The following is a 22,952-nucleotide window of genomic DNA, read 5'->3' on the forward strand; positions in this document are numbered from 1 at the left end:
CCTTAGAAATAACATTCCTTATTGATGCTCAGAGTCTACGGTGACATAGCAGTGGTTAAGTCCCCTCAGCCAGTGGGGGACGTGAATCACCTGATTCTGAGGGCTGGGGTGGGGCCAAAGATGCCACATTTCTGACAAGCTCACGAGTGAAGCTTATGACCGAGTAGCAAGCACCTAAGTTAACCAAATCAAAACACAGGCTCCCCAACTCATCACAATTAATTTTATTCCACAGCATGTGTAAGGGAATGTTATTCTCAGGAAGATGTTTAGGATTAAAATAATAATTAAAAAAAACCTTGAAAGTACACACATTTATGTATCTCTTCTTTTCATTAAATATATATCTGTTTGGCAAAAAAATGTTAGACTCTTTTGTACAAAAACAAAGCAAAAAAAAAAAACAAAAAAACAAAAAACAACAACCCCAAACCCTTGCAAATTGTCAATACTTGTAATAATTACAGTGATGTAAACTTGGATGTCTGACAGCTTGACCATCCCGTGGAGCCTGTTGCAGCAGAAACCCCAGCACAAGGTAACACCAAACCTTTAGACAGGGGCCGCCTGCCACAGAGGCATTAGGTTTAGTATATTAGAGATGGGGACGACAACTGATTTCACCATTTGTGCTTTCAGCGAAGGGGCCGGAAGGGTGTGAGGCATGAAGAAGGCAGGTGTGGGCTGGGGCAGAGAGAGGACACCCAAGACTAGCTGGCGAGGAAGGAAGGTAGGTCACAGTCACAGTGCAGATGTGAAGTGGGCATGGGACCTGGGACTGTGTCCGGGAGACCCGGTGCTGGCGAAAGCTAGGACGAGGCTGCTGCTGCTGCTGCTCTTGGGACCAGAGAGGAACAGCACGAGGCAAAGGCCTGGACGGAGGAGGGAAGGGATTTGGAAGCTGATTTCAATTCACACGGAACTGGTGGTGTGAGCGGACTCTAGAGAGAAAGGGAACGAGGAGGTGGTGTTTGGTCTTCTCGAGAAGCTAGGCTGTTTCTTCCAGACGCAAGCACTGGGGCACTCCCTTCCGTCTGGCGGGCAGGTTTGGGGGCAGTCTGGAGCTGCCGGCTTGCACATTCCGGGGAGGGAGGATGTGCCTGATGGGGGATAGGACGGAAGGGCCCTTTGGATCTCTTATTGGCGGTGGGTTTTGCTCTGCTCCCACCAGTAGACTGTAGCATGGGAAGTGACCTAAAGCAATGGAGTCTAGAAACAGAATCAGGGCAGTGAGCAGGATGCCAGGTAGGGGCAGAAGAACGCTGGGGCTAGAGGCGAGGCCAAAGAAAGTGTTGACCCACAGCTTCTCTTGACCGCGAGAGGGTTCCAAGGCGTGGGTGTGTTTTCATTCTTCTCTCCCATTAGCTAGATTTTCCAGTTTTGGAGGGGGTGCTTCTGGGCCCGGCCACTTCAGTTACAGTCATAGACGAAGTCATAGTTGCTGGGCTCCTTGGGGATGGGTGGAGGTGCGTCGGGGATCTGAATGTTTTCCAGGTCGAGGAGGCGGAGCTTGATTTCCATGCTGAGCAGGGTGTCCAAGTCATTCCGGGTCAGCTCACTCATCATGTCTTTCCCCAGCAGCGCATTCAGCCCATCTGTCCAGATACAGTACTGGTGGAAAAGGAGGCGACAAGTGTAACTACTGATGACAATCACAAGTGTGGTAACAATGGTTAACACTGATTATTCAACATGTGCTAGGCTCTGGAGAAGGTGCTTTGCCTAGATCATCATTTCATAGAGTTGACACTTCTGTTATCATCTCTGTTTTGCAGTCAAGGGAACCAAGGCCCTGAGAGGCTGAGTAACTTGGTAGCAGGTAGTGGGATTCGAACCCAGGCAATCTGACTCTAGTATCTGCATGCTTCTATGCAAATAATGCCTTCTTACATAATAGCAGGAGGATTTCGGATCTGCATGACTTTGCAACATGACGTCTCTAACATCCCACCAGTGAGTCTGATTTTAAGCTTTTGGTACAATATATTCCAACACTACTGCGCTCGGCATTACATTGAGCTTGCTTCTTTCCTGACTACAAGCATGGTTCCTAGTCTAGTGGCTAACCTCTGCCTCTCCTACGTGATTCCTAACACTCACTATGACAGTCCACACCTGCCCTGGGGCCAAAGGTAGTCCCACCTTTGCATTTCTCAGCAAAAGCGCTGCCCAATGTCTGGTGGACAAAATGGCTAAAATTATTGGGTGATTTTCATGGGAGGTGGGTTGGCTGTCTGTCTCTTCTGCCTGAGTCTTCAGTTTCCAGAGCTTTTCTCCTCCATATCTCTGAAGCCTGGTTCCTGGGGACGTGGCTTTTCTGGGAAGGCCCTCCAGAGCACCGAACTAAGAATTTTATTCTTCCTTTCTCATTAAAAGGAACCATGCTCTTTGTTTCTCCAGTTGACTGTGAACTCCTTGAGGGAAGAAACTGTACCTTGTTTACCTGAGGACCTGCTTTGTTCTTGTCAGCTTCCCTCCCAGGGGCTGTAAGTTGGGGACATGGTATTAGAGCCATGATACCTGGTGGAAGGACTAGCTTCTGCTGCCAGAATCTGAGAAAACCGCCTGCATTCTGGATGCTGTGTTCTTCTCACCTTTTAGGATATTCTAGTCCTACGGAGGATCTCTGTGATACCAATTGCTCTGCTCCTACTGTCAGACTAGTCTTCCTTCTAGAACATGCTCTAGATTCCCCTTTGTCCTGCCCTCACTCAGTCAAGTGACAATTCCAGACCCTACTTAGCTTGTCCTTTGCAGTGTGGTTACCTGGGCTGTGGTGAGGAATATAACATATCTCAACATAAAAGGTACTACAAGACTGCAAGGACTTTACAAATCTTAAGTCACAGTGATATGGAAGTCTCACCATGGTGCCCACCGATGGCACCACTTTCTCAGCTGAGGAGAAGCACCATGGCTGTATTATGAGGTTGTATGTCTTAGTAGTGCAGCCCTGAACTGTAGAACTTTGCCTTGGCTATGTGATCTCTGCCAAAGCATTTAACCCATCTAAATATCAGTTGAGCGCTAAGAGATCTCTGGAAGTATTAATGTCCTCAGTAATACCTTAGATAGATTCTGAACTCATCTAAACATCCATTTCCACATAAATAGCTTTGATAAAAATAGATACTGAGGTCCTACCCTGGAGATCATGAACTTGCATATACTTGGGTAAGTAAATTTTATTCAGAAAAACTTCCAGTGAATTCTGATATACCTCCAGATACTGGTACCACTGAACTCCATGCTCTCTAAGGCTCCTTCCAGCTCGAACGCTGTAAATCCCTAAGTGCTGGGATTACTGCTTTTTGTATAGCCATGCCAGTCCTGGCTAGCTTCCTAGTACAGATTAATGTAACCCACAGGAATACTTCTGTGGCGCCTTTCTTTTGAGAAGCAGCAGGCACAGAAAATTTTATTGAAAAGTATATCAACCAATAAATAAAAACTCTGTAGTACAGAATCTGAGTTTGAAGTATCAAGATGAACTTACAATGTATTTTGTCTTTTAAAAAACACCATAGCTCTTAGCTTTGCCCATAAAAAGACCTAAAAATAATGATGAACCAAGCAATAGTAAGCACACCTCATGCCCAGATTCTGGTTGCTAAATACCATTTTCTACCAAAAAGGGACCAAGACTCCAAAGAGAGAAAGCAGAAAACATGCAAGAGGAGCCTGGAATATTTTGTCATAGCAAAATGACTGAAAAGTTGCCAAAGACATCTGGGGTCATGTCAATTGGACACAAAAGTCAACCAGAAGGTGCTCCGACTTTCTCTAGATAGGATAATTTGGACATTGATAATGATAATAACTGCAACCTATTAAAACACTGATATGTTTACATCCATTACTTTATAATGATTCTCAAACGCCAAAACACTTCATTGTTCTCATTTGGAAGATGAGGAATTATTTTGAAGACTAATAACGGGAATCAAGTATTTATCCTGCCTATTATATGTAAATTGTATTACCTCAAATATGGGGCCAGTTTCCCGCTAATAAATGAGAAGGGAATGATAGAATTGAGATATTAACCTTTTCCAATGTCTAATGGGTCCAAGGATCTAGGCAATAACCATCAATTCTATCTCCGAAAGATAGACAACCAAATACAACACCACTGTTGCTTAAAGTTGTGCTTGAATTAGATTAATCCTCTAACTATCACTGAACAGGAAACACAGGAGACGGATAAACATGAGAAGTAACAGTGCAGGTTGCAGTAGGCAGAATAAACTCTCCTTTTAAGGGCAACCATGTCCTAATCCCTGGAGCCTGTGAGGATTTTGGGGTACACAGCAAAGGGGATTAAAATTGCTAATCAACTGATCTTCAAGTAGAAAGGTTATCTGAGATTGTCCAGGTGGGCCTAATGTAATCACAAGTGTCCTTAAAACATAGAAGAGGGAAACAGAATAGGAGTGAGTGAGAGAGGGAGTTCTAACTACAGAGAAGGAGGAGGTTGGAATGAAGTGCTGTGGAGACTCAACCTCCATGGACAAATGGAGGCCGTGGCTAAGGAATGCTGGTGGTCTCCCAAAGTGGAAAGGGCAAGGAAGCAGATTTTCCCCTAGGCCCTCCATAAAGGAATTCAGACCTGCCAATACTTTGATTTTAGCCTCCAAAGATGTGCATCTTCTGACCTCCAGAATTGTAAGGTAATACATTTATGTTGTTTTAAGCCAATAAATTTGTGGTAATTTTTTGCAACAGTGACCACAGCAAACTAATACACATGCTTATAGTAAAGCAAAATCTAGACTCTCAGCAAGGTTACCAGACAGATGACTTGTTTTTTTCAATGAATAAATTGCAAAGGAAAAAAAAAGCAAAAGCAGATGCTCATAAGACAGGGAGATAGAGAGAAAGAGAGGAACCTACAGATTCAAAGAAACTGAAGAAACAAGTTAATCAATTTCTATGCATGGACCTTATTTGGATTCTGATCGGAACAAAGTATAAAAGAAACACACACACACTCACACACACACATACATACACGAGGCAAGTGGAGAAATCTGAAAACTGACTACAGATGGTAGTATCAAAATGTCTAAAAAAGTCAGGTGTAATAGTGGTATTGTAGTTAGGTTTCCAAATGGATGCTATTTTCAGAGATGCACACAGGAATATTTGCAAATAAACACTATAATTGGATTTACTTTGATAGGAATCTGGAGGGGGCAATTGGGTGTGGGTGGAGGTATAGGGGAGACCAGATTGGCCCCGAGTTGATTAACTGCTGACACTTGGTGACAGGCACTGGCAGGAAGCTGAGTTCAGGTCCTGCTCTCCGCCTTCCTGGCTACACAGTGCAGGGGCCAGGGAGACGGGGTTTCTGGAGCAAGGGTCCTGTGGTTTAAATTCCAGCTCTCTTGTGTACTACTTGTTTGACTCTGGACAACTTTCTTAACCTCTTTGTGGCTCATTTCCCTCCTTTATCGAATGGGCATAATCACAGTTTGTTTCTTTCAGAGGTATGTGAAGATTAAGTGAGGGGAAGTACAGAGGATGCCTGGAACAGGGCAATCCACACTGGTTGTAAGTACTATCATCTTTACTAATGTTGAGGTATTCGATTTTGGGAGGCCACTCTCCTTATGTGGTAAATGAAGATACCTGTAATAGAATGTTCTGTTTTATTGACCGAGGATGCAAATAAAATGAGGTAATACATATGAAAGAGATTTGAAGACAGCAAAAGTATTCACAAGTGTATGGCATTTTTCTCCTCACTATGTCAATAAAATGTGGCAGTTACAAATAAAATTTGGCAGTCCCAGAACATTTATCCTTATCTGGAATTAATGCAAACTGGAGAAAACAGCCTTGCAGAGATTTAAATAACATCCACATTTCTACATTTTAAAGCAGTTTTCTATACTACTATGTATAAGCTGTATATGTCTTAAATATGGTGGCCTGTGAATAACCACAATTTTGTTTAAAAAGAGAAATGGTAGGACACAGTATCTATTTTCAGAAAGATGAAGACAAAGTCATACCCTTTTGCAAACTAAATGTCAAGTAACACAGAATTACATTTAAGCACCATTCTAAATGCAGGATTTGCATCTAATCTTTCCTCTCTCTTTGGGATGTACAATTTTATGCAAAAGCTTTAAACCAGTGAAAACTAGATACTGAATAACTTCTAAATGAGCAGAGTCTCCTAGGGGAGATGGGAAACAAAAGTCAGGTTCCATTAAAATGTTCCCTTCCTTTCTAAAAGCTGTTTATGCAACCGTATGTAAAACAAAAATTTGAATGGTATCATCTAAAAATAAGAGTTTCAAACATAATATTGGGCTCTGGTTTACAAGAGAACAAGTTAAATCAACCATAGCTGCTATTTCACCTTACAAATACATTTTCCTAGATCTATGCTAAATATTTTAAATATAGCTGACAGCGTGCTTCAAGAAGAGAAACAAATTATACATATAACAAGATGTCAAAAAGGAATAAAATCATCTCAAAAATAAAATTCCAACAGCAGAGACAGCCCAAAACTCTTAAAATAACTTAAAGAAACATGGTAGAAAACCTACTTCATCAAATGTTTTAAAGAAGAGAGACACGTTTATCTTGGGAAGATCCTGACTAAAAATTAAATACTCAGTGAAAACCAGCACTTGACCAGGGCTGATTCTTCTTCAAATCAACAATTATGTCCTTGCTGAGTATGAAGCATTTGTACATTCTTTTTCTTTACCATGAACTACTGGTCGAGCTAGTAAGAGGTTGAATTGGTTATAATGGGCAGTTTTTAAAGAAGTCTCCATTCTATTCCAAATCAACAAGATGTTCCTTTGTTCATGATTTTTCTTAGGCAGGCTTTTTTTTAAAATGAAATTTATTTCCAATATTTCTCTCTTGCTTGCTCTTCTAGAGAAAATGTGACACTCTCTCACAAATTAACCCCACTGAGACCCTTACCTCGTGTTTGTCAGGAGCTATGAAGTTCAGCTGGCAGTTTGAGTCATACAAGATCGAGAAAGCAAGTTCAAGCACCTCCTGCAAGGGATGAGAGAAAGTACCACGTTAAGAATGGGTACATTCGTTCCACAGTTACAAATGGTTGCGGACTGAACGTGGAATAAGCCCACACAAGAGGGGCTTGTCAGTGAGGCTGATGGGGGGAAGGAGCATCCTTTTTTTCCAAGGTTCACAACACTTTCCTTCTATTCAGGGGAAGTCTGCATGAACCATCTCGTTTAATTCTCAAGATAATCCTTGCACACGTGGGATCATTTCTCTTTTATGGCAGGGGCTTGGAGAAGTTAAATGACTGTCCAAAGCCATGCCACTCTTCTTTCTTCAGCGTCTCCTTTCCAGGTCCAGGGAGGCCTTGAGAAATAGTAAACTCTTCCCTAACCAGCAGATTAAGGGCTGCTCTATCGTTGATTACCCCAAATACACAGATGTCCATGTGGCTCTGAGCTTCCTAAAACATGAAAGCTACATGGGAGCCCATGAGGCTGGTGGGTGAACTCATTATCTTTAGGCCCTTTGTTCCTTAAGCTACTGTAGAGCAAAGGCCACACAAAACTTAAATTTTATCCAAAGAGGCTGCAGAGTATAACGGAGAAGCAAGGGCCCAGTGTCAGAATGCCCGGGTTCCTTCATTGGTGAGTGCCTGTTGAGTGCAGGCTATGAGTCAGAACAAAGGGCCAAGGACTAAACACCACTGCCATTTCACTGTAGCTGTAGCCGAAACACTGTCATGTCTAATATGTATGTATGTCTTAAGAATTTAATTCTATGTGCTGTACAGTATTGGGCACAATGATTATTCTACTAGTTTGAGCAGTCAGCAGGATACAATCTTTGCAAGATGACAGTCATGGCACATCTCAACACCCTACCAGCTCCTAATCTGGAGAAGGGCCAAGTGTATCCACATTGGTGCTCTACATTGTTATAACACACAGATATTGCATAATTTCTCAGGAGGGCATATCTTTCCACATCACTCTCTGCCTAACATCTATCAGAGGATTTGCCTTTGGCCACTCATGCACAGCGAGAATGCCCCAGAAAGAAGATGGACCTCATCTGTCTAGATGAGGTCCACGCCACCAGATTTCAGAATTTCAAATGGGTTAAAGAGTTCTTGCCAAGTGAATTCTGAAGGCTTAGCATTAGCTGGATGCCTCTCCTGACAAAGTCAACCATCCGGCTATTTGGGCTCTCGTGAGGTTTGTCTGTATCTGACTCATGAAGAAGGAGCAGCTCTTGTTCTGAGCCCAGACCTACCAGTATCTCACACTCTTTCGGCCTCCTCACCCTGCCTGAAGTAGGAGCAAGTGAAGGAAAGAATGCCAAGTCAAGAATGGGAGCTTCTGTAAAACTACCCCATCCCCATTTTCCTTTCTTCTCTCTCAGGCCCCCATTCAGGTCTGCCCAGTGAAGGTCAATAATATTAAAATGAAACAAAAAAGAGCTCACCAAACGAAACAAAAATATTTTTTCCACTAAGTTTGGCATCTCCCTTGGGTCTTTTAGTTTGTCATGAGCCCTACTAGTGATATCATAAATTGGTGTTATCTTTTTAAAAAAACCATTTAGGCAATCTTTATCAAGAACCGGGGATCTCATTCCTGGGATTATTCCTAAAATTCTCATAACCAAGCAAAAACTGTATACATTATTACCTGTAAGAGCATAATATGAGAACCAAATAAATGTCCTCCCCACTTTGGGTAAACAAGTAAAGAAACCACAAATGAGCAGAGAAGTATATTCAGCCAGCCATTCAGTATAATAATTATGAAGAACTGATCTGATGTGACAAAAATCAAGAAAAATGAATGTCATTTACATGCTGATCACAATAATGAACAATGTGTACCTGTGAACAGAGACTGGAGGCAAATTATGTGAAATGAAAATCATGTTAAGATGCTGGGATTATTTTTTCTTTCAGAAAAGCTTATAACTTTTTTTTTCAATAAAATATAAGCTCTGATCTCATATATTCATGAAAAAATTGTTCTTAGATGAGGAACATTGATATAAATGATTTTTTACAAATTTTAGTAACATTCAGGAAAACCCTCTGACTCATGCTTGAGCGATTGGATAGAAAGGCTTTGCTTGTGAACGACCAGTCAGTATATGGCAGCCTGGCAGCCACCCTCGGTGAGCTTCAGAGGTCACTGGAAAAAGGTGAAATTCACAAACAGATTTCTGGGCGGATGCTGGACAACCGGTCCTCTGCTGAGGGCAGTCACGTGAATCATCCCCTTGCAAATGACAGCCAGTGTGAACACCACCAGGGCCCAGAAGCAGCTGCTTGACTAGGTGCTAAAGTCACTTGAGGCCAGAGTGTCAGTGTGGTTGTCCTTGTGACACCGTCTGTTCTGCAGAGGCACAGAGAAGGAAGAGAAAGGAGGGGGCCTGCAAACTTCAGGCTCTGCCCTCCTAAGGCATAAACCAGTGAGGACGTGAGTGAATGAACGGAGCTGTCATGACCTAGATTCCTGATAAACACAGGCAGGAAATGGGAAATTCGTGACGATGTCAATCCCCACTTTCATTTCACTAAAGCTGCCTGGGAGGGGTGGGAGGAATTAATTCTCTGAACCACATGACTGCATTAAAGGCTGCTATCGCCTGTAATGAGTTTTATTGACGTCTCTGGCTTGTTGTCATTGAGTCGTTGGTGGAGGTCAGCTCTTCAGCACTTCAAGCACAGCGGCTACAGAGCTGGGAGCGATGCCACCTCTCGAACTAACACTCCAGAAGCTGCCACCTGTCCAAACTGTCTGTGAGGGAAAGAGGTGCCAGGAGATGGTAGAGTCGTGGTCATGGGTCTGGGGAACGTCCCCCTCTTGGGTTTCATCATGCTCCATGGCACTCAGACATCTGATGCTCTGGGGCTTTGCTATTCACAACCTAAGGTCTTTTATGCCCTCTGGATTTAATTCAGTGAAAAACAATGTTCAGGAGCTCCTTATTTTCATTTTCTATTCCATTAATTCACATCTCTCAGCATGTGAAGGAAGTCCTGGGATGGGAGAATTCTGGGGATATGGGAGGCAGGAGAAACTGAAGATTCCCCCCCAACCCATGCCCTGGGGCCTCTGACCCCATCCTCAACTCCTGGGCCCTAAGACCAGTGATAAGGCATGCTAGGTCAGGGGAGCTCAGAGAAATTCTGGGCATGGATGGCACCTTGTTTTAAGGATTGCCATTTTCCAGGGGTCAAATGATGGACCGACTGAACACAAGAGTAGAGTTTGATACAACATATTTTCAGTATCCAGTGTTGGCTGCCATTCCTTTTATTGTTTTGGGGTGACATGCCTTATTTGGCCATCTTTCCCAGCATTCACTTGAACTGTGTTGGTTCTCCACCATGTCCAGGTCGTCTTGAGGGCAAAGCATTTTGATTAAAGACATAGGGTATAACTTGGCATGTGTGTGTGTGCTAAAATTGGCCATAGGCATAGCAGTAGATTTCATAGCTGTAACACACTGCTGCTCATCTATATCTCTATGAGTTTGAGTTTCTATTTTAGAAGGCAAAAATTACTCATTCATGTAGTACATAATAATAGAGGATACTGCCTTCTTCAGGCAGCTGTAACTTTCTGGCCCCAATCTATCTTAGCATTATCAGCCAATAGTTCTCCCACCCATTTTCTTCTCTCTGTCTCTATCAATCCTATACTGTAAATTCAATGTCTCTCAATCAGAGGATATTCTTTCATATATTGGAAAGCCCCTGTGCCTTTTCACATACTCTCTCCTCCTCCTAGAAAGTCTTCCTCTTGCTTCTACCCCTGAACAATTCCTTTTCAAAACTCAGCTCAGATACCATTTCCTCCGGGAGCCTTTTTCAAGTCTCCCAGACTCTCCCTGTATTTAAAGGTTCTGGGGCATAGACAATATTGGATTATAATTGCATGTTGGCACATAAATTTTATATCTACTAGACACCCAAGGCCAGGGGCCAGGTTGTGCTTATCTTTCAATTCCTAGCTCCTGGCACTGGCATGGTACAAGGAAGATACTCAATGTCATATGAGTATGAATGATGAATAAAGTAAATCTCAGTAAAGGGCTTTTGGGTTAATACCAGGGTTTTCAAGCTGATGCTAGAACATTAGCTTCTAGTATAATCTGCTTCTTATTTCAGGTTCATGAATCACATTGGAAAAATAAAAGCTGGATTCTAGGACATGGTGAGAGGGAAGCTTCTGCTATGTCAAGGATAGTCCTATCCATATCAATGATATCTGGTCAGATCTTCCTTCTGGGGACTATGTTCACTACTTATGCTCAGAGCTCATCTTGACTGGCATCCAATGCTGACTGAGTGAATGACTCTAGGAACAAGTGCCTGTGCCTTCAGGGAAAGGTTTGGTTCCTTTCCCTTTCCTATTCCCAGGACCTTAGACAGTGCCTGACATATCAGATGTTGAATGAGTGAGAAGTCCTGTCAGTTACCAATATATTGCTATTAATGAAGTGTCTCCCTTATGGACCCTAATTCTCAGTTTGTCTTGCTCAGCGATTAAACTAACCAAAAGACCCATGGCATGAAATGTCAGAACCTACCCTCTAGTTGGAAAAACTGTCTGAAGAGCCAGCAACACACCTTAGTTATTTCCTCTACCATGTACTGACAGATCTCTTGTGGACACATTTTCGTCAGGTCTCCTTTTAAGCTGCAGGTCTCCCCTTTTCTACCAGAAGTCCCAGAGGTAGGGAGCAACAGCCCTGTGGAGTACTAGGAGAAGGGGTGTGGGTGTGTGGGATTGAGAAAGGCAATTCTCAGAACCCACAGCTTCCTCTTTGCCTTTTGATGTTTTGCCTGATGAACTGGGTGTATGAACACTATAGATGTTGCAAGACAAACAATTTTCATGTGTATGCAATGAAAGAGCCAGGCTGGCAGACATACTGCCTGTCTCAGCCCTCAAAGTAGCCTGGAAGAGCTGGTGGTGACCAGAACATCTAGACCAGTGAATACCAGGAAATAGCCTCTACTGGCTATTTATCTATGTGTTTATAGCACTGGGCCCCATTTATCCATCCATCCATCCATCCATCCATCCATCCATCCATCCATCCAATTTTCCATGAGTTCCATGACAAAAAAACCAAAAACCAAAACCCAAAATAGATTGGAAAACGCCATGTACTCAGTTTGTTTTGTTGATCTCCTCTAAGGGGAGAGGAGTCTGACACAGGAAGGCCACATCACCCACACATATCATACGCTCAAATGAGATCATCATCCCCACACCTGTTTTGATATTGGTAACTTGTGTCTTTTCTCATTTTTTCTTGGTTAGTCAGGCTGGAAGTTTATAAATTTTATTAATCTCTTCTAAAAACCAAGTTTTGCCTTTGTTGATTTTCTCTACTGTTTTCAGTTTCATTGATTTCTACTCTAATATTAATTATTTTTTTTCTTCTGTTTGCTTTAGGCTTATATTGCTTTTCTCCAGTTTCCTAAGGTAGAAAATTTATTGATTTTAAATCTTACTTCTTTTCTAATATATATGCATTTAATGTTATAATTTTCCCTCTAAGCACTGCTTTTGCCCCATCCCACACATTTTGATAAGTTATATTTTATTTCTATTTAGTTTATTTTGTAATTTCCCTTGAGATTTCTTTGAACTATGGGTTATTTAGAAGTGTGTTCTTAAACTTCCAAATATTTGGGGAGATTTTCCAGCTATCTTTCTGTTACTGATTTCTAGCTTAATTCCACTCTGGTCTGAGAACATACTTTGTATGATTGTTATTCTTTTAAATTTGTTAGGATATATTTTATGGCCCAGAATCTGGTCTATCTTGGTGAAATTCTCTTGTGAGCTAGAGAAGAATGTGTAGTCTGCTGTTGTCAGATGGATTTTCTACTAATGTTAATTAGATCAAGTTGACTGATGGTGCTCTTCTGGTCATCAATATCTTTACTGATTTTCTGTCTGCTTCATCTATCAGTTACTGACAGAGGGGTGTTGAAATCCCCATATAATCATGGATTTGTGAATTTCTCCTTTCAGTTCCTTGTCTTTGGTTTTCTGAAGTTGGCATATTCCATGCCCAAGTGGTTTTTGTTTTTGTTTTTGAGTAGTTATCCTGCTTAGTGTCCTCTAAACTTCCTGGATTTGTGATTTTATGTCTGTCATTAATTTTGGATTCCATTAGCCGTTCTTTCAATATTTCTTTTGCTCCATTCTTTTTCTTCTGGTATTCTAATTACACATATGTTATACCTTTTGCAATTGTCCCTCAGTTCTTTGGGGTTCTAATGTTTTCATTTTTTTCCTCTTTAAGTTTCAGGTTAGAAGTTTCTGTTGACTCATCTTTAAGCCACTAATAGTTTCCTTGGTCATGTCAAGTCTATTCATAAACCTATTAGAAACACTTCTGTTACAGTGTTTTTATTGATAGTCTTTCCTTTTGATTCATTTCTAGAGTTTCCATCTCTTTGCTTAAATTACCCATCAGTTTTTTCAGGTTGTCTACTTTTTCCATTAGAGCCTATGACACTTATAACCTAGTCATTTTAATTTTTTTAATGTTTATTTAATTTTGAGAGAGGGAGACACAGAGCATGCGTGGGGGAGGGGCAGAGAGAGAGAGAGAGAGAGAGGGAGACACACTCTGAAATAGGCTCCAGGCTCTGAGCTGTCAGCCTGACAGGGAGCTCAAACTCACGAACCATGAGATCATGACCTGAGCTGAAGTTAGACGCTTAACCAACTAAGCCACCCAGGCTCCCCCAACCTAGTTATTTTAAAATTCTGTCTGATAATTCCAGCATCTGTGTTATAATGGAGTCTGGTTCTGATGATGATTGCTTTGTTTCTTCGGGCTGTTTTGTTTTTTTTTTTGTGGCATTCCTATAATTTTTTGGTTGAGATCCAGACATGTTGTGTCAGGTAATAGGAAGTAAGATACATAGACCTTTAGAGTGATGATTTATGTTGATCTGGCAAGGAATTGGGATATGTTTAACATTTGCTATAGCTATAAGTGCCAGAGGCTTCAAATTCCTGTAGTGTCCCTGTTTTTGTCTCCTCTACTGACTTGGGGTTCCCTAAGTACTCCTCCTCAGAGAGAGTTTATGCCTTGAAGATCTTTCAGCCCTGATCCAACATTATTATCTTGGAGTCCTATTAGTGTGGTGGTAGGACATGGATGAGGGACAGTTTTCTATAATTTCCCACTTAAGCCCCTCATCTTTTAGGGGCTCTATATCTTGTGGCTATCGCCTTCTCAAGTTGCATAGCCTTCCCTTTCCCCTCATACCCCTCCCCTTTTTCTTGGCTGCAGAGTTTCCTATCAATTTCCTTGAGGCTCTGACTGCTGTTGACTGTTTCTCCCTTACCCCCAACTCCACAGTTGAGGCAGAAAGGCTAAAATGGGGTAAAATGGGGGAAACTGTCTTCACCTAGATAGGAAAAAGGGCTTTGTTATGAAGAAGGCTCTGGCATATTTTACGATTACTCTTCCCTTTCCCCTACCAGAGACATGAGGAGTGGTCCTTCTCAGTTCTTCCCTGCAAGAATCTCTAGGGTTCCTGGAGGTAAAGCTCATGAAAGTATGACCCCCAGAAGACTGAAACCCCAAGTTCCTCCCTCTCACACTAGCCCTCACTCAGCCTAAAGCAATTAATCAGAATTGTCACTTAACTGATCCTACAATTTATAGCACTGGTGCATTTTGCTTCCGGTGAGTACATCTGGCTGTGATTCTTTGGATACACCGGACTCTCCAGAGGGGCTGAAACCAATCTCTCCACACATATTTTACAGAATTCTGTCTATCCCTACTCAGAGTCCATGAGTCCTGGCAATCTGTTTTGCCAGGAACTACACCTCTCCTGGTCTTCTCTGGGTTATAAACTCTTGTTGCTGTCAATTTCCCCTCATTGTTTCCTGCTCAGCGGCAAGTGTTATATAACCATGGGACCGAGTGGAGCCAGTGCTCCCTGAGACTGTGTTCTGCATCTCAGTGGGTAAAGGAGGCAGACCGTGAAGGCTGGTATAGTTAGTTTGCTGGTAAAGTTAAGGATGCTCCTCTGAAATCTGATGAGAAGTACAACCCCTGTTTCCCCATATCATGAAGAAGAGAGAAATGCAGTGTAACGGATGACCCACAGACTCTTAGGCATATGCCCTCGTGTCATTACGCTTGTCAGTCAAGTGAATTGCGTGATGGTGTTGTGACAGGCTTGACAAAGAAGGAATTCACATAGAATTGAGGTGAGTGATACTTATGTAACTTAAAAAACAATGATCTTGCCATCGGCCTTCTTAGTTGTATCTGCTCCCCTTTATCTTCCTATATAGTACTTTCACAGCACTTTTGTTTTTCTTTAACCATAGACAGGGTCATCCTATGCAGACGTGGATTCAAATTTGTAATTTGAAATTACAAATCAGAGATTGTTCACTTTAACCCTGATTGAGAAGGAGATGTGTATAAGCTTTACATTCCTCTTAGATACAGACATGGACGATGAAGGAGAAACCTATCGATCTGGGTGGTATTTTTGGTGCCAAGGTGGCTGGAGCACCCAGATCAATGTGAATAATTTTGTTCATGGATGGGTACTATGTATTACAAGATGCTGAGAGGGAGAAACAAATAATTGGCTCCCTGATGGCCCTTCCAAGGGCAAATACTTCCAAACTGAGGGCAAAGGAAATTCTTCCACCTCTTCAGATAATGCCTTCTCCCCACGCCCTCTAGTATGGAACATGGTCTGTTATGATGATCAGTTGGTTGGTAAACTAGGAGGGGAGGGTGAAAAATATTGTGACATGAAGGAGATTTAAGCAGCATTCACCTTTGGGGAAGTTTTCTCCTTTAAGATGGGTTTCAGTTATTTCACAGTACTTTCCATGATGGTGAAGGCTATCAGGCCCTTAAGTTTTCTAAAACATTTTGAATCATCTGGTCTCTGCCTTTCCCAGGCTTCATAGAGACTCCAGAGAAGATACTAAGAAGGTAAGGACAGCAGAAGAAAATGAAAGAGATTGGGGAGGAAGTCAGGGAAGGGAGAACATGAACATAAATGAGAAGTTAGGAGAGGCCCTGAGAATGGATGGGGATGAGTGGAGAAGGCTTGAGAGAGGGCTGGGTGACAACAATAAGGGACAATTCCTGCGGTTGGAAGGGGACAGGAAGTGAGAAAATGGAAGAGGTGGTGGGGATTCGAAGTGATGAGGTTCTTTGAAAAATTAAAAATAGAACTACCCTACAACCCAGTAATTGCACTACTAAGTATTTATTTATTTATTAAAAAAATTTTTTTTGATGCTTATTTATTTTTGAGAGAGATAGAGACAGAATGCGAGTGGGTTGGGGCAGAGAGAGAGGGAGGCACAGAATCTGAAGCAGGCTGCAGGCTCTGAGCTTTCAGCATAGAGCCTGACGCAGGGCTTAAACTCATGAGCTGTGAGATCACGACCTGAGCTGAAGTCGGATGCTCAACTGACTGAGCCACCCAGGCGCCCTAGTCAGTAATTATTTAAAGGATACATGAGTGCTGATTCGAAGGGGCATATGCACCCCAACATTTATAGCAGCACTATCAACAATAGCCAAATTATGGAAAGAGCCCAAATGTCCATCAACTAATGAATAGATAAAGAAAATGTGGTACACACACACACACACACACACACACACACACACAGGAATATTACTTGGCGATGAAAAAGAATAAAACCTTGCCATTTATTAACAACATGGATGTGTATTATGCTAACTAGAGTGTAGCATACTAAGTGAAGTCAGTCAGTCAGAGAAAGACAAATATCAAATGATTTTACTCATATGTGAAATTTAAGAAACAAAACAGATGAACATAGGGAAAGGGCAGAAAAAATAGTATAAAAACAGAGAGGAAGGCAAACCATAAGACTCTTAAATACAGAGCACAAACTGAGGGTGGCTGGAGGGGTGTTGGGTGGGGGGATGAACCAAATGGGTGATGGGCAATAAGGAGGGTACTTGTTGGGATGAGCACTGGGTGTTATACATAAGTGATGAATCACTAAATTCTATTCCTGAAATCATTATTACACCATATGTGAACTAACTTGGATTCAAATAAAAAAAAAAAGAACATGAAGAAAAAAAGAAAGTGATCAGTGAAATCATAAGGCTGAGAGATGTAAAAGCATTTAGGAAAGGACGAAGGAGGGCGGAATAAGTGATGTGCAATAGCACACACACGCGCACACACACACGCACACACACGCACACACGCATTGCTACTAAAGCAGGGCTGGGCCCACCACAGTTGCTGACTGCACGGTGTGCATAGAACTATTTGCAATAATTTCGGAATCATACCTTGTTTTGTTTAAGGGCACCTTTCTCTTTCATATGAGGGCAGTCCTTCCCCGTCACCACCGCTTTGATATCTGCCACCGGCACTGCAATTCATAAGAGAAAATGAAAGTAACTACACCATGTGAAAGCTGAGATGTCAATAAAGAGTCAGGAGTGAGCACTGAGTCGGCGGGCACAGTTGTCATTCTGAGAAACTACCGCAGAAAGAGGAAATAAAAAAAGAGGCAAAAAGAGAAAGAGGAGTCAGGCAGGGTCCCAGGGACAGAAAGGAAAATAGTCTGCTAAAAAAGCATCCCTGGGGAGAAAACTCTATGTTCACGACCAGAATTTGTGAAACAAATGCCCATTTGTGAAACAAATACCTAAGAAAAGCTATCATAGTCATGTAAAAATGATGGTACTAGAATCAGTAGTAATAATAATGATAATAATACCAGTGGTGCTAATCCTGATAATAGGCAAGACCCCTTTTGCTAGGAACAATGCCAAGTGCTTTGCTTCTGAGAAGCTATTAGCTTCTGAGTTTTGGATAATGAGGAGAAGCAACCTTACCACAAAAAATTGATCTCAATCTGAAGAGTCACTCTCCAAATCCTCACTCTCTACCACCTTGTTAATTCTCACAACTCTGGGAGACAGATTTTTTTAATCTCTGTTTTACAGACAACGAAAGTAAACTCAATTAAATAAAGGGAACATTCCTTTCTGATAGGGAGATGGTAGCCGGTATTTATCTTGGAGAATAATGCAGTTAGATAAAATGATGTTATCTCATGTCTTACTCAGGACTTGGAGGAAGATAAAAGACAGGTTTGTGCATTTCAAACTTTTGTCAAGATCACCTGAGAGAGGGAAGGCAGTAGGATGGTTTGGAACCATAGCTTAAAAAACTGTGAAGTCACCTGTCCCTCTCCAATCCCTAATCTTGTAGTCCCACAAGGGACTGTGAATCTAGAGGCCCACTTAGGATCTGCAGAAACTTCAAGTAACGAATGCCTTAGACTCCCTTAATGGAGAAGATGATGAGAGATTTCATAATTAAAACTCCCCTGCTTTTATTGGGGAATTGGGTTGTGGGGGAGAGATTTAGACGAAGACGAAATTATGAAATATATAGAATATCAAAATGATACAACAGGAAGGCCTTTTAAAAAGCTAACATTTTTCAGGTACCCTAAAATTCCTAAGACTTTGTTCAAATCTGTCGATATCCCTGAGAGCTTTCTTTAGCCCCAGAGAAAAGTGGGGTTTTGATCAACTCTTCCAGGAATCTCTGCACATACTCCCTGCTATCTGTCCCACCATGTCTGTTCCTTCATTCTGCAGTCCTAATTCTAGATCCCTTCGGCAGAAATTACTTGTGCTGAGTGGTATCTGGCTTTCCTCCCTTTCTGGACATATATATGGAAGATTACACTTCCCAGCAACCTTTGCAGTTAGGTGGGGCCACATGATTATGTCTGGCCAGTGAAATGTGAGAGGCAACGGCATGCCAGTCTCTTCTAGACAGAGGCAGTAAAAAGTCACTGCCCACCAGAATCTCTTCAGAAACTGAACAAGCCATATATTCCATCCAGATGGCACAGCTGTGGGAGGGCAGAGGAGTCACTGGCCTGTGTCCCTGAGTGACTATGTGGGGCAGCACTTTCACACCCCATGTCAGTCACGTAACATGAATGAGAATATACTCTTAGCGTCATAAGCCACTGTGATCTGGAGGGTCACTTGTTCCCGCAGCATAAGTCAGCAGTGCAGCCTATCTTCACTGGCAGAATCCTTTACCTGGGATGTCTTTCCTGTCTCTGTTTGGCCCCTTTGAATTGGCATCTTCCTAAAGACAGTCTCTATAATTCCCGGACCTACTTTTGACCACAACCACTGACTTCAGTTCTTCTGAGATCCATTTTTTATAACCAGTGATCAGCCCTGTTCCCCTCAGTGGTCAATTGGGTTGCCTAATCACTACCCCAGGAGTAGACATTTGGGCCCTCTGGGAAGTTGGGTCGACTCCGTGTTTACTTTTCAGTTGAAAACCCGCCACTGAAGTGAATTTGTGAAAGAGTTAACATCCTAAGTCAAAAGCCTTCTCAAGCTTCAGATGGAGTTTGAGTCACAGTTACTGTGCAGAGAGTCTTTTGTTGTATCATATATAACATGGTCAACGAACTAGAAAGAGTTTCTACAATCTATAAATACTAAGTTACCCTTTGGCTTTGAAAAGCCATCATATGGAACGGGACAAGAGTAACACAAAGGTCTACAGTGGGAGTAGTCTTCAGAATCTCTAATGAGGAGGCTTCGGGGAAGAAAAGGCACTTTTCTACTGTGCTTGTGGCAGTACATATTCTGTTTTTTATATGCATTGTCCCCTGTCAAGGAGACAAGCTGCTATATTACTCACAGGATTATGGCTAAGAGGAAACACAAAATTCTAAAAATACAGCATGGCTTTTAAAGGTTGCTCTTTGCATAGTTTGTCTCTAGATGCATTGGAAGATTAGGCATCAGAAGGGTAGAATGCCGTCCTTTCTATTCCCATGAGCAGAATCAGACTCACGTCTCTTGAATCTACACTCTGAGGAGGCAGGAGCGGGCTCCTGATTACTTCAAAGTCAGGCTAGTGTTTCCATTAGGCATTTTTATGTGGGAGCAGCATAAAGAAAGGGTGCCCAGAGATATGGGAATCAAAAGGGTCCCTGCTGGCACCCAACAGTCCACTCTAAATCTTTGGAGGTATGGCCTCATTTCTTTCTGCCCTTTTCTCTCAGTTTGAGCTGGACTGAGATCATCTCATTCAATACGACCATTTTACAAATGGGAAGACTGAGGCCTCAAGAGAGGAAATAAATTATACAATGTCACATAGTTAGTGGAGGACAGAGTCAGGACTGTTTTTTCTTCTACCCTACCCTCCCTTGCTTGGTCATGACTACTCCCTACGTTTGGAAGCTGTCAGAATCCTCAAATCATGCTGAACAGAGCCCCAGATGTGGTTATCACTTCAGACTCTCTAGGAAACTCTTTAACTGCTGATATCTGTGGAAGGATCTGTAATTGTGATTCAAAACAAAAATACAATTGAAAAGGCACACATGGCCACCAACATAGTTTTAGCTTTCACCACTGAGAGCCACATTGAGTCAGAAACCACCCCAGGAAGTAGCTAGTAAGCCAAGAGCCCTTGCTGCAGACACAGCTCCATAGACGCTCTGGTGAGTGGTGACGCTCAGAGGAGGGACAGGCTGATCCTATCCCTGTTCAGTTCAATGAAGAATCTGATCTCTATCCTGGCAGCACAGAGTGGTGGGAAGGGCTGTGCCCTTGGTATCAGACTGGCTTTGAATTCTAGATCCACCTACTGGTTGTACCACTTTGGGCTTAAGTTCTTGGAGCCTAACCTTCCTCATCTGCAATGTGGAAACTATGGCATCAGCTACTCATATGGTTGCTCCAAGAATGAAGTCCTATTGCAGGAGCCAGGATCATGTTGGCTTCTAATCGAGGCAGCACAGGTAGTGGGGAAAAGCCTGGGCCATGGAATTGGATGGCTGCAATCAGATCTCTGTTCTGTTTCCCAGCCACGTTTTCTGTACCTCCGTTTCCTTAACTGTAAAACAAGGGCAATGATGTCTACCTCTCCAGGTTGGTGAGAGGGTAATTTATGTAGAGCTCTTAGCATAGTGCCTGGCATATAGTAAGCACTCAATAAATGTTGTCCGCGATTATTCTCATTACCAATAATCAAAGTTAAATTGTCTCTATAGATCAAGGGACCTGAAGTATTCACTGTGCTTCAGTGACCCAAATTGCCCACTCTGTTTTGCTGTCTCAGCTGCCCCTCCCACCCTCTGTAATAGGCTTAATCGCCTTGTGCAAGGGAGTGAGCCTTCTTTCTGGCCCCTTGGATGTGGGGGTGAGAAGCTCTGGCCTAGATTCTTTCAAAGGGAGGCACTGAGGGGCCTGGGGCACAGCTGGAAAGCAATGGAGTCTAGTGTCTGGTGAGGGTGATGCAAGCCTGTAAACTTAGCAGGAGAGATGTAGGGCCATATCTCCTGCCAAACAAAAGTAATATGAGAAGAGACTTCCTAAACCTTCAGGGATGAAGACAGCCAAGGAGAGGCCCTCAATCTTTACTCGCACTCTCTATATCAAGAAGATTCAATTACACTATTTGGTTCATCAATATCTCAATATTCAGCACTGATTAACTCAAGGGGCGGAAGACAATTTCCCCCTTGGTCTCAAGAGAGGGCAATCGTACATGACAAGAGCAAGGCACTTGAAATTAATTAAAGGAACATTTCATTTTTCTAGTGGAATGAGGTTTATGACTTTTAAGGGCTCTAAGATGATGGGCAGAATGCCCATGGAATTGGAATTAAAGGCAAACCAGGTGCCAGGCCTGAAGCAGCAGACTTTAGTTTCCCAAGATGGGGCTTCTCATTTTGAGCACATACCAGGTTCATTTTACTTATTTACGTGAATACACCCCCTACTTGGCTCATATGTGCCTACAGATATAATCTCAAGAACACACACACACACACACACACACACACACACACACACCCCTGCATGCATACACCTGTACAAGTATGCATTCCTGGTTTATTTTTCAATGGATAGACTGTTAATGGAGAAACTCTTTTGAACTCCGAAGTACTGGATTTCAAAGGCTGCAGAGGTAAGGTAAGGTAAGACTAGAGTTTTGGAGCCACTGTCAGAACGGACGATTGTAACCCTTTCCCAGGACCAGTATCACTCTGTGGCCACTACCAAAAGCCGTTTAGAGATCTGCAGCTCTAACCTTGCTCCTCTGTGAACACCCTGGCAAGCTGGTTCTCTCTGGCATTGGCATTCCTGGTTTATATCCGGTTACTTTTACCCTGGGCTCCTGGGGGTGCAGGCCTTGGTAGAGCTGGGGGTAGGGGCATCAGCTTGTAGGCAAGCCCAGGAACTGCCCCTACAAGTTGAGCTGTCCACCCCTTGACCTTCTCTAGGAGCTGGGCTACCAGTTTCCTAAGCAACAGAAACAGCTAGAATGGGGGTGCTGCATATAACACCTGTAAACAATGCCAATCAAATGCCTATATGTGGGTTGAGAAGTGGATTATATCCCTATAACTACGGGAATAAATAATATGTACAGTGAGTGGTCCATGCGGGAAAAAAAAATGAATTATGCTGTGTGCAAATGTGTTTGAGTGTGTGTGTGTGTGTGTGTGTGTGTGTGTGTGTGTGTGTGTGTTTTCCCCAGACCACTTTCCCTATTTCGTGGTCAGGTGAAGAATGAGACTGTGGCAGACTGTGTATAGAACTGGTTGCAGGATGCCGGGGTGGCTCAGTTGGTTAAGCATCCCAACTCTTGATTTCAGCTCAGGTCAGGATCTCACAGTTTGGTGAGTTTGAGCCCCATGCTGGGCTCTGTGCTGACAGTGTGCAGCTTACCTGGGATTCTCTGTCTCCCTTTCTCTCTCTGTCCCTCCGTAGCTTTCTCTCTCTCCCTTTCTCACTCTTTCTCCCTCTCAAAACTAAATACATAAACATAAAAAAACCCAAAAAACTTCTGTTTGCTTTGAGCAATAGTCACCATTAACTCTTCA

The 22,952-nt window shown here is 42.6% G+C and overlaps 1 protein-coding gene across 2 annotated transcripts in view; it reads right to left on the minus strand.

The window, feature by feature from the left end:
- Positions 1–209: 209 nt before the first annotated feature.
- ELMO1 (engulfment and cell motility 1) overlaps positions 210–22,952 on the minus strand; it is a 532,635-nt gene continuing 509,892 nt past the window's right edge. For both annotated transcript variants that reach the window (XM_047095403.1, XM_047095404.1), the window contains exons 20-22: positions 17,350–17,432; positions 6,952–7,029; positions 210–1,611 (exon numbers count right to left, since the gene is read on the minus strand). In XM_047095403.1, coding sequence (XP_046951359.1) covers positions 1,411–1,611; positions 6,952–7,029; positions 17,350–17,432 — 362 coding nt within the window. In that variant the 3' untranslated portion in view covers positions 210–1,410. The remainder of the gene's footprint in view (positions 1,612–6,951; positions 7,030–17,349; positions 17,433–22,952) is intronic.

Source organism: Lynx rufus, unplaced genomic scaffold, assembly GCF_022079265.1.
Source record: "Lynx rufus isolate CCGP_SWC_20201006 ecotype Redwood Valley unplaced genomic scaffold, mLynRuf1.p SCAF_4, whole genome shotgun sequence".
NCBI classification, from domain to species: Eukaryota; Metazoa; Chordata; class Mammalia; order Carnivora; family Felidae; genus Lynx; species Lynx rufus.